The following is a 12,037-nucleotide window of genomic DNA, read 5'->3' as shown; positions in this document are numbered from 1 at the left end:
TACTGGACTTGATATCGAGAGACAATGGCTGGGTATGCCATCCCGACATCTCCCCACTGAAGCTAACAGCATGAAGGATTCTCTGAGAACCAATCCTGCTTTTGACTGAGATAAAATTGGTTTTAGAAGCAGCCGGAAAGCCATCAACTAGAGCATCCTATGTCAGAAAAATGAAAGCTTTTATTGAGTTTGCAAAAATGTTAGGTTTTGTCCTGTTGAAACTTTTTTCGTTTCTACAGTAGTTGTTTAAAAGAGCATTGAAATACTCTTCTATTAGGGTTTATCTGGCAGCTATTTCTGCTGCTCACAAACTTGTACAAGGCTTCTCAATTTTTACTTATGGGGTCTGAAGAATTTGGTTTCTCCATTCCAATCACCTATTTCATCCTGAAGTCTCTCCATGACCCTCAAGGTTCTGACTGCAAAGCCATTTAACCTTTAGCCACTGTAGATCTCAGATTGTTGTCATTTGAAGTTGCCTTCTTAGTCGCTACCACATAAGCATAGAGAGCATCAGGATTCTGTGGCCAAATTTCATAAAGACAAGATCGTGGTTTGCCTGGATTTGGCATTTTTTTCCAAAGGTGGGCTCTGATTTCCATCTTAATCGAGACATTATCCTTCTGGTTTTCTTTCACAACCCGTCTTCTCCTTTACAATCTGCCTTACATTCCTTAGATGTGAGCAAGGTACTGGCATTCTACAAATTTAAGGATAGAATCTTTTTGTCATTCTTAATACCTCTTTCTCAGTTATAGAGGAGTGAAGAAGGGTTTTCCTAAATCAACACAGAGATTTTCTTCCTGGATTGTCAATACCATTAAGTTGGCCTCCCTACCTCAATCAGGACGCACTCAGTATGGCCACTTCTGCAACATTTGGGAGGGAACATCTCAATACCGGAAACTTGCTATCTTTATTTCATGCTACAGATTTGACATATGGTATCAAAACACTCAATTTAGTCAAGCTGTGCCGTAGGCATTACTGCAGTGATGTATTGGATGCCTACCCTCCTCTGGTAATTGAGCTTGTTGATCACCCATATGTGTGATTCACAGAGACTACAAAGAAGAAAGACAGGTTTCTTACCTGTAATTGTAGTTCTTCAAATGGTCATCTGTGCATTCATACAACTCACCCGCCGTCCCCGCTTCTGTGTCAATCTCAGTACCAAGGTTGGTGTCGCCATGACAAGTGTTTTCTTTGGGTCCAAGGCCATGTTAGGCAGTCTCAAGGAGCAGAGGGAATAGGCAGCAGCCCACTGTAGACATGCACAGTGAAATTTTAGGGGAGGGTTCCCGCCAAAACGATCCTCCGCTTTAGAAGTTTCTTGAATTGAGGCTCCGTGCAGGTGCACAGCCCGTCTGTGTAAATGCGAAGTTACAGGTAAGTATCTCTCCTCCCCTTCCCTTTCTCCTTCCTTCTTTTTAGACGCTGGTGCTAACGGCATGCAGCAGGAGAGGAGAGACTGAAGTTCACTTCATCCTCTCCTTATATCTCCTGCTGCTGCAGCATGAGGGGAAAACAAATCAGTGGCATCCTAGTGCGGTGGCTGGAGGAAAACACATCCCTCTCTGGCAGCAGCAGTGGCTTTAGAAACACATGAGGTGGTTTGCAAGGCCAGCAGCGAAGGGGTGGCACAGAAGCTGTCTGACTAATTCACTGAGGCAGAATGTGAGTGCGTGGTGAGTGGGGGCAGCGTAGGTGGAAAAAGCAGCGCAGCAGACTGTTCTCATCTGGAGGAGCAGCAACGCTGCAGCTCCAGGTGGCTCAAGCTCACATGCAAAGGCCGTGTTCAGGAGGGGAGCAGCCGAGGCCCCAATCCACCGCTCTTTGCAATGTGCTGCGTGAGGCAGACAATTCACCCCACTTCACGGTTGTGCTGGCCATGATTTTAGTGCAACCCCCTCTACCGTGTCTAAAATTACGAAGGGATCCTGAAGCTGTAATGTGCCACACTGGTGTGAAAGAAGGGTTGTCATAATGTAACAGACATGGAGTAGAGTGTCTAGCAGAAGTTGTATATTTGCTTATGTCACGATGAATTTATTAAGGTGCCACAAGACTGCTTTTGCTGCAACGAACTTGGCATGGTTACCTCTCTGAAAATTCCAATGTGTATATGTCTTAACTAAAACCTGACATAGTGGACTACACATTTAAAGTGAAAGAAACTTCAAAAATAGCAGCCCCACTTAGCATATCTGAATAATATTTATTTATTTATTTATTTATTACATTTTTATACCGCCCAATAGCCGAAGCTCTCTGGGCGGTTCACAAAAATTAAAACCACAGTAAAACACCCAACAGTTTAAAACACAATTACGAAATACAGTATAAAAAGCGCAACCAGGATAAAACCACACAGCAAAGTTGATATAGGATTAAAATACAGAGTTAAAACAGTAAAATTTAAATTTAAGTTAAAATTAAGTGTTAAAATACTGAGTGAATAAAAAGGTCTTCAGCTGGCGACGAAAGCAGTACAGTGTAGGCGCCAAGCGGACCTCTCTGGGGAGCTCGTTCCACAACTGGGGTGCCACAGCGGAGAAAGCCCTCCTCCTAGTAGCCACCTGCCTCACTTCCTTTGGCAGGGGCTCACGGAGAAGGCCCCCTGTAGATGATCTTAAGGTCCGGGTAGGTACATATGGGAGGAGGCGTTCCTTCAGATAACCTGGCCCCAAACCGTTTAGGGCTTTAAATGTTAATACCAGCACTTTGAATTGGGCCCGGACCTGGACTGGCAGCCAATGAAGTTGTAAAAGGACTGGCGTAATGTGATCTCGCCGGCCAGTCTCTGTTAATAACCTTGCTGCCCTGTTTTGCACCAGTTGAAGTTTCCGGACCGTTTTCAAAGGCAGCCCCACGTATAACGCATTGCAGTAATCCAAACGAGAGGTTATCAGAGCATGGATAACTGTAGCTAAGCTATCTCTGTCCAGATAAGGGCGCAGCTGGTATATCAGCCTGAGCTGATAAAAGGTGCTCTTTGCCACTGAGTTCACCTGTGCCTCAAGTGACAGTTCTGGATCCAAGAGCACCCCCAAACTACGGACCCGATCCTTTAGGGGGAGTGCAACCCCGTCCAGGACAGGGTGAACATCACCTCGCCGGACAGATGAACCACCCGCTAACAGTACCTCCGTCTTGTCTGGATTGAGTTTCAGTTTATTAGCCCTCATCCAGTCCATTACCGTGCCCAGTCACTGGTTCAGAACAGCCACTGCCTCACCTGGGTTTGATGAAAAGGAAAGGTAGAGCTGGGTATCATCCGCATATTGATGACACCTCAGTCCACATCTCCGGATAACCTCCCCCAGCGGCTTCATGTATATGTTAAACAGCATAGGGGATAAGATAGAGCCCTGTGGAACCCCATGGCTTAGGTGCCACGGCACAGAGCAATAATCCCCCAGCACCACCTTCTGGAATCGGCCATCCAAGTAGGAGCGGAACCACTGCAACGCAGTACCTCCAACTCCCAGCTCAGACAACCTATCCAGAAGGATACCATGGTCGATGGTATCGAAGGCCGCTGAGAGGTCCAGGAGAACCAACAGGGTCACACTCCCCCTGTCTCTCTCCCGACAGAGGTCATCCCACAGGGCGACCAAGGCAGTTTCCGTTCCAAAACCAGGCCTGAAGCCCGATTGAAATGGATCTAGATAATCCGTTTCATTCAAGAGTGCCTGGAGTTGTCCTGCAACCACCCGCTCAAGCACCTTGCCCAGGAAAGGGATATTAGCCACCGGCCTGTAGTTGTTAACATCTTCTGGGTCCAGATTAGGCTTCTTCAGGAGTGGTCTAATTACCGCCTCTTTTAAAGAGGCCGGCACCACTCCCTCTCTCAAGGAGGCATTTACAACCTCCTGGACCCAGCCGGCAATCCCCTCCTTATTTGATGTAATGAGCCATGAGGGGCAAGGGTCAAGCACACAGGTGGTCGACCGGACTTGGCCAAGCACCTTGTCCACATCCTCGGGCCTCACTAACTGAAACTCATCCAATAAAACTGAACCGGACGGCGCTCTGAACACCTCTACTAGTGGAGCTGCATTAAGTGTGGTGTCCAATTCATGACGAATCTGAGCGACTTTATCTTCAAAGTGCCGTGCAAATTTGTCACAGCGTGCTACCGAGGGTTCCACCATCTCTCGCCCTGGCCCAGAGTGTAACAGGCCGCGAACCACCCGGAAAAGCGCCGCCGGACGACACTGAGAAGACGCAATGCTGGTGGAAAAAAACTGCCTCTTTGCCACCCTCACCGCCACAGAGTAGGCTCGATAGTGAGCTCTAACCCGTGTTCGATCAGACCCAGCACGAGTCTTCCTCCACCTGCGTTCTAGCCGTCTCCCCTCTTGCTTCATCGCCCTCAGCTCAGGTGTATACCAAGGAGCTGACCGGGCTCTGCTCAGAGGGAGAGGACGCTTGGGCGCGATCGTGTCAACCGCCCGAGTCATCTCTGCATTCCACAGAGCGACCTGGGCTTCGACAGGAGCACCGGCCATATCAGCAGGAAAATCCCCCAGAGCCCTCTGGAATCCATCGGAGTCCATTAGCCTCCGGGGGCGGACCATTTTAATAGGCCCCCCACCCTTGCAGAGGGGAAAGGCCGCCGAGAGTCTAAACCTCAGTAGGAAGTGATCTGACCATGACAAGGGGGTAGATGTTAGTTCCCCCACTTCCAGATCACCATCCTCCTGCCCAGTCGAGAAAACCAGATCAAGTGTGTGTCCCTTTGCGTGTGTTGGGCCGATGACATGTTGAGACAGCCCCATGGTTGTCATGGCAGCCATGAAGTCCTGAGCCGCTAGACAACAGTGTGGACACATATATGCTATTAGGATGCAATATGGTAATAATTACCTATGAAAAGAAAACAGCAAACAGCAGGATACTTTTAAAAGAGGAAGTTACTTTAGTGTGTATTTAACAAACTCTCCAGCTTAAAATTAATGTTAAGGAAACTTCATTATAAAGTAGCTTGATCTGTTACAAAGTAAACAGCTGACATGCAGATGATCTGAGTTCATGAAGCCTTATCTAGATTTTACTTGAACAGGAAAATGTTTAAGTAGCGCTTTGACTGAAGCAACAATCAAAATGAAGTATGTTCAGGCTAACCACTCCCTGTCCATATAGACTTCTTTGGAAGACACAGATCCTTCTCTTGCAGTTACATCTAAGAAAATATTTTCAGTTACTATATATAATTTAAATGAAAATCAAGCTAAGCAATATAGAGTAATAGAACTTTGTTCATAAGAACAAGGTGGGTTTTTTTAAAAAAACAACAACACTCAAGTTTGAGCTTTGAGTAGGGATTTTGAACATATTTCTCCAACCCTAAGTAGCAGATTTCATCTGAATAAAAACCTAAGACCAAATAAATAGAGTGGCATGTCAATAACTTGTTATGGCATGTGTAAAGATCTTGTTCCTAAATATAGTTACTCAGAATTCTTATTATTCAAGGCAACTTTCTGACTTCGTTTGCATTATTGCTGTGGCTTATTTAAGCCACAGTGGGTTGTGGTGCATGCTCATGGCCATTTCGAATATTCAGTCCCCAGCAGGGGGTTGCCATGGTTGCTTGTGTCATCTGAACCCAGGTGACAGAGGCTGTTTAAGGGTTAAACAAGCCTCAAATAACCCTCCAACAGGCTATAGGTTGTTTAAGGGTTGTTTAACCCTTAAACAGCCCCTGCTGCCTGGTTTCAGACAACATGACAGACCATGGCATCTTCCACTGGGGACTGAATGTTCAAAATGGCCACCGGCACGCATCACAACCCACCATAGCTTATTGAAGCTATAGTGAGCTGTGGTGATCATGTGAACCATCCCACTGTCAAGTAAATATGCTTAAGATCACAGACTTGAGTTTCTGAATGCTGCTGTGGCCACATCTAAGACCCTATCTTGTCTTTAATCTCAGAGCTGTCTGGAGTTCAGCCTAAGGATTCAGGAGTTCATTGAGCTAATTCGACAGAACAAGAGGCTGGATGCTGTGAGGTATGAAAATAGGATGCTTACCGAACAATTTACTTGAGTGTTATGCTTCATTTTTTTTAAAGGGTAATAATTAGAGTAGCATCCAGATACTTCATTTCAGCATCGCTGTTTATCAGCACTTTTATTATTTGTCTGTTTTTTAAAAAAATTAAATGTTCGAGATGCTGCTGTTTTACAAAATCATAACACTTGCACTTTTTAAGTTCCATGCTCTAATGCAGAAGATTTATAGTGTTTGTGCCTTTCTAGAGTAATCCATTCTTCATATCGAATACAATTTGCACCTACTTAAAAGATAATTAAATTCTACTATAATAGAGGAATTATTGGTTTGCTTGAAACCTCACAGGACTACTACTCTTAGGGTGAATACGTGTGGGAAACGTTAAGTGGGGATGAAAAGATCTATGTGAATTTGACATGAAATGTCATTTTTGCAAGGGACTACTTGCTTTACAATTCATGCAAAATTATTGCAAAATCCATTTGATGTTTTCTCCATGAACGTTTTCCAAATTACTCTGAAGGATGGAACTAGATTGAAACTGGTCTAAAAGTGACAAGTGAATGTTGGTATCAGAATAGGCAGGGCTTCAAGTAGGGTTCAATTTTTCCGCTGCAGAAGGCAGATGACATACGACATTTACAAAGCACCAACTTATAGTTCATGACATCTGGGGAACAAAGCAGAAAGAACAGTAGCTTCTTCTGGATGAGCCCTGCCGAAGGAGAGAACTAGTTTTTCACATTAGTCTAGATTTCTCTAGAACAGCGGTTCTCAACCTGTGGGTCGCGACCCCTTTGGGGGTCGAACGACCCTTTCACAGGGGTCGCCTAAGACCATCGGAAAACACATATTTCCGATGGTCTTAGGAACCGAGACAAGAAAGAGGTCCCAATTTCACCCTATCCCCTCACCCCCAAATAGATGGAGGGGGAGAAAGGGGACCAGCCGCCTGGTCCCACTCCTCTCCCCCCTTCAGCATCTGCTCTCACGCGCCCAAACTGGGGGGGGGGGAGAGAGCAGCGTCGGCATACAAAAAAAGCGGGCGGTGCGCGCGCACCACTCCCTTGCCTCAGAAGGTGCTGCGCTGACGAGTCTCTCCGGGAAAGAACGAGCAGACGGGTGATTCCCACCACCAGCGCCCCTCCCTTCCTGACCTCGTCCTGCTCGCGCCCGCGGTGCCTCAGCGATTGCCTTCGCCTCCCCCCTCTCCGATTGCGCCCGCCGAGCTCTGATTGGCCACCCCGTTCTGATTGGATGAACCCAAAAAACTGCGGGCCGTCCCGTCTTACTTCACCTACCCACCCCTTTCACGCAGGAGTGGATCCTATTGGTTTTCTCCTGGGCGCTGATTAGGCTGCCAATCAACGCTCACTTCCTAGTCTGAGGAAAAGCAGGGGGCGAGGGAAGCTGAGGGAGTTTGGTTTAGAGCAGGGATGGTGAAGGCGGCATTTAGCGTCTGAAGCAGCTGGATGGGGCTGTAGGACTTTTCCCCCCGTCTAAACCTTTATAAGATTGCATTATTAATGTTATTTTTTAGCCTGGCCCCGGATTTTCTTTTATTTTGGCGAGGAGGAGACGTCTCCTTGGATAATGGAGTGCCTCTGGCCATGTACAGAGTGTAATTAAAGAACCAACCTTGAGCACCCAGGATTTTGCAAAGCTCTAGTCTGAAGGTGCCAGGCTCGAGCACCCACGATTTAAAAAATATATATTTATTTCATTTTTATACTGCCCAATAGCCGAAGCTCTCTGGGTGGTTCACAAAAATTAAAACCATGAAAAATTAAAACCATGAAAAGCATAATAAGACAACCAACAGTGTAAAAACAGAATTGCAAAATTACAGTTATGAAGTAGCAACGAAAATAATTTTATGGTCGGGGGTCACCACAACATGAGGAACTGTATTAAAGGGTCGCGGCATTAGGAAGGTTGAGAACCACTGCTCTAGAACTTGTTGTACTGCTGGCCTTTCATAGCAAAGGGATTCGAGAGAGCAGTTTCAGGGCTAGCATGCTTATATACAAACTAGAGAATTAAGCAGGGTCTTTCTTTGATATTCTGACATTTTTCAGCTGAACGATGGCCGTTTATTTCTGCTATATTGGTTGGTTCTGTAGCTCGTTTAGTTTTCTTACACTTCTCCCCTTAACAAGAGATTATATTTTTCCTGGCACAGTCTGTAAGCACTCACAGTGGACCATTGTAATTAATATAAATCATTAAGAGAGCTGTATGTATGCTTGAATATTTCCGAAAGCTATCTTGGACGCACAAGTGAGAGACATGGGAGATGCACATGTTTTAAAATTTAGAGAAGATGGGGGATTGGCTTTTGTACATATGTTGCCAACAAGATGAAATAATGATGATGATGCAATATCACATGTAAACATATGATATGTACCCAAGATGATGTTTCAATCCATGCTTTCGAACCCACTAGTGGGCTGGTGTGTTTAGGTGTGGTGGAAATAGAGGCATCTGCTGCTGCGCTATACAAAAATTGACATCTGGGTGTTTGGGGCTGGGAGGGAAGCAGCTGAGGTTCCGATCTTTGCTTCTTGTCTCTTGGAACTAAATATCTGTAATGACACCTTCCTTTTTACTTGCAGTCTAGTAATAGTCTTATTTATAGGTTGCCTTTTCATAGCCCTTACAATGGGGCTTAGATAATATTAAAACATATAAAATACAACTAAAACAAAAACACAGCAGCACAATTTTTTAAAATCATAGGCCAATTAAACAAAGCAGAAATATAATAAACAACAATACTAAACATTTGAGACAACTTAATGTTGGACCTGTGGCAGTTAAAACTAAAGGACATCGCCTGAAATAAGTTAGAACTCATTTAAAACTTGGCGGCCATATTTACCTTAGTGGGTAATAAGTCCCTGGGGGCCACCACTGAAAAGAACCTGACTTCCATGCCCAGTGATTAATCTTATAGGTAGGCCTACTAGCAGGGCCTACAAGGCAAATCTTGATGCTTGGGCAGGGTTATATGGGTGCTGTCCTTCAAATTACCTCTTCCCAAACCATTTAGGCTTTATAGGTCAATACCAGCACTTTGAATTGGATCCAGAAACACGCTAGCAACCAGCGCAACTATTACAGAATTAATGGTCACCTGGCTCCCATCAACAACCAGACAGCCACTTTCTGCACCAGTTCAAGTTTCTGGATCATCTTTTAAGGCAGCTTCACATCAAGTACCTTATAGTAGTCTAATCTGGATGTAACTAATGCATGGATAACTGAGGCAAGGTCTGATTTCTCTAGATGGAGTCACAGCAGGCATACCACCCTAAGCTGGTAAAAGGCACTCCTAGCTACTGATTCCACTGTGCTTCCACAGATAGCACCAAGTGTAGGAGGATCACGAGGCTACAAATGTGTTCCTTCAGGGGGAGTGTAACCCCATTCAAGACTGATTGCACCCCTCTAGCTAGATCAGTCAGTTTCCTCACCTATTCAGCTTGCTCACCCATCCCAAAACTGTTCAAGAGTTCCAGAGCCTCCCTGGCGTTAATAGATGGAGAACAGAGGTAAAACTAGATGCTATTCCTCATACTGGTAATGCAGTAGCCCAAATCTCCAGATGACTGCTCCCAACAGTGCTATTTAGATATTGAATAGCATGGGGGACAAGATGGAACCTTATAGCATCTCATAAGCCAAATGTCGTGTTCCCCAGAAGTTCCCCACAAAAGGAATCTAAAAACATTCATATCACAATACCACCGTATCTAAAGTAGTACTATGTCTACTTCAGTTCCATTTTTGTCATACATTATACTTTTGAGTGTTTAAGTCAAAACACTTGCCTTGGGAATGCCCTACCCTTGGAGTCCTTGTTACTATGATTTAAGCATGAGGCAGAAACAGTCCTATTTTCCTTGGTTTTAAGAACTGCTAATTTTAGTATTTTAAAGCTTAGAGCAGCTTGGTTTTACATGTTAGTTGTAATTTTTTGTGATACTTTATATGTTTTTGTTTTATCAAAATGTACTTTTTGGGAACATAAAATTATGTTAAACATTTAGGATATAAATTATGTAAATAAAATGAAAAAGATACCATCTTTATTCAATTGTTAGCATTTTAAAAATATTGTTAGCTTTTTGAGGCTGTTCAGAATGTAATATGCATACTAAAAACCAAATTTCAGGAATACTCAAGATTATTTGTTTTAATATCAAAGATTGCCAAATAACCAAATTTTGTTAAATGATTTAATATAATAGGCTTTGCACGTGCTTTTTTAAAAAAAATCTAGAGCACAGATATTAACATTCTGCACTATAGGTTTTTGCTAGGCTCCTACAGGGTGTTCAGGTCTGGTGCAGTTGTGTAAAGTTGACTTCTATCAGATAAGGGGTCTGGCTTGGGCTCACACAGCTTCTCTCTCACTAACACAAATCCCCCCTTCCATTCCCTGGTTAGTTTATAACAGTAATTCAACATTATATCTGCACCATTCTTAACCATGTTAACTATGGTTAGCTTTTAAACCAAGTTTTAAAGCTGATTTGCAAACCCTAGTTAAAGAGAAGGTGAGAGAGTAGGAGTATGTAAGTCTGCATCACACTCATTAGTGCCAACTTCATGGACCCTGGGGCAGAACACCCTCAGTTGGCTCCTCCCTCAGTGAGTCTAGCTTCTCACCACAATTATCTATTAAAATAAGTACTGCTGATTTCTGAGCCGTTCACACAATTTGCGAGATTGTGTGCCACTACAGTTTTAGATATGCAACCTCCAATTGGCTCAATCAAGTTGCTCTGTGACATGCAAAGGGTTATGTGTGGGGTAAATAACCCAAATAAGTAGTTCTTAGGTTAACTTTGGTTTGTTTAATTCACAAATAACCCAGAGTATCCTGGTTCTCACGTCATGGAGCATCCTACAATTGGGCCAATTGGAGTTTGCATATTCAAAATGGCAGTGTCACATGATCTGACAAATCAAGTTGGTTAATTATGTGTGAACAGGCCAGCTCTTCATGGCTCAACAATTAACAGCACTTTTTTAAATAAATAGTTGAGAAAACTTCCTGGGCTTATAAGATTTTGTTTTGAAAATGTCTCTGTGTAATGGTGTGGTACTTTATAGATAGTGTGTAGAGTTTAAGATGACAAAAGAAAGGCCTGAGAACACAAGCAATGTCATTCTGAATTCTGAATTTCAGACATGCAAGGAAACATTTCAGCCAGGCTGAAGGAAGTCAACTGGACGAAGTGCGACAGGTGATGGGAATGCTGGCCTTCCCTTCTGATACACATATCTCACCTTACAAGGTATATTTCAGTTTAATCTGTGTAAAAAGTTGGGCAGAAGACATTATTCTCTTGGGCTAATCTACTGCTTAATACGTGCTGATATTTACTAACTCTCATTAGGTAATGTGCATTATAAAAAATTGAGGTTTCAGACAAGTATTTAATCTACTTGTTGCTATCAGTAAAATGCCTTGTTAACATTTATTTGCTTTTCCATGTTGACAGCTTATATGTCTGATGGTGGTTGTGATGCTTAGTGCTTAGTCTGCTTGCTTGAAAGTATTAAGTAAGACTTGCACACATTTGCAGATGTGCATTGTTTGCGATTATATTCTGTGAACATTTCTAGCCACATTACTCATACACGTCACTCCTGTAACACTTACACAAGCACTTTTACACTTTAGTTTTTCTGTTTATAGTGCTTCTTCCTTTTTTGTTCCCATTCCTGACCATAACACTTATCTGTCTTTTGCGCAGCAGCTGAGCCAAAGGCTAGCGAGGGTTTATTTCAATCAACAGAAGCTATATCTGTAATAGTCAACCTGTTATACCAAGATTTCTCCACAAAGTAAACAGATTTAAAAACCAGAAGCTTTTAAATCAGTGTTCCTATCTTATTTGCATATAGGTAAATTGGGTAAGATACCTCATGACAAATGGAGTGCAGTCATTTTTCATTTTTTTTTACAGCTGAAAACATTCAGTGAGCCAAATTTGA

At 43.5% G+C, this 12,037-nt stretch overlaps 2 protein-coding genes across 3 annotated transcripts in view; one reads left to right on the top strand and one right to left on the bottom strand.

Annotated features, from left to right (window-relative positions):
• CTBP1 (C-terminal binding protein 1) overlaps positions 1 to 12,037 on the bottom strand; it is a 426,424-nt gene that overhangs the window by 281,641 nt on the left and 132,746 nt on the right. The window lies entirely within an intron of this gene.
• Positions 1 to 12,037, top strand: part of MAEA (macrophage erythroblast attacher, E3 ubiquitin ligase) — a 71,356-nt gene that overhangs the window by 48,469 nt on the left and 10,850 nt on the right. The window contains exons 5-6 of the mRNA XM_063125924.1: positions 5,945 to 6,021; positions 11,226 to 11,334. Of these exons, the coding sequence (XP_062981994.1) occupies positions 5,945 to 6,021; positions 11,226 to 11,334 (186 nt within the window). The remainder of the gene's footprint in view (positions 1 to 5,944; positions 6,022 to 11,225; positions 11,335 to 12,037) is intronic.

The sequence above is a fragment of the Elgaria multicarinata genome, chromosome 5 (assembly GCF_023053635.1).
Source record: "Elgaria multicarinata webbii isolate HBS135686 ecotype San Diego chromosome 5, rElgMul1.1.pri, whole genome shotgun sequence".
Taxonomy (NCBI): Eukaryota; Metazoa; Chordata; class Lepidosauria; order Squamata; family Anguidae; genus Elgaria; species Elgaria multicarinata.
This window is presented reverse-complemented; position numbering and strand designations above follow the sequence as displayed.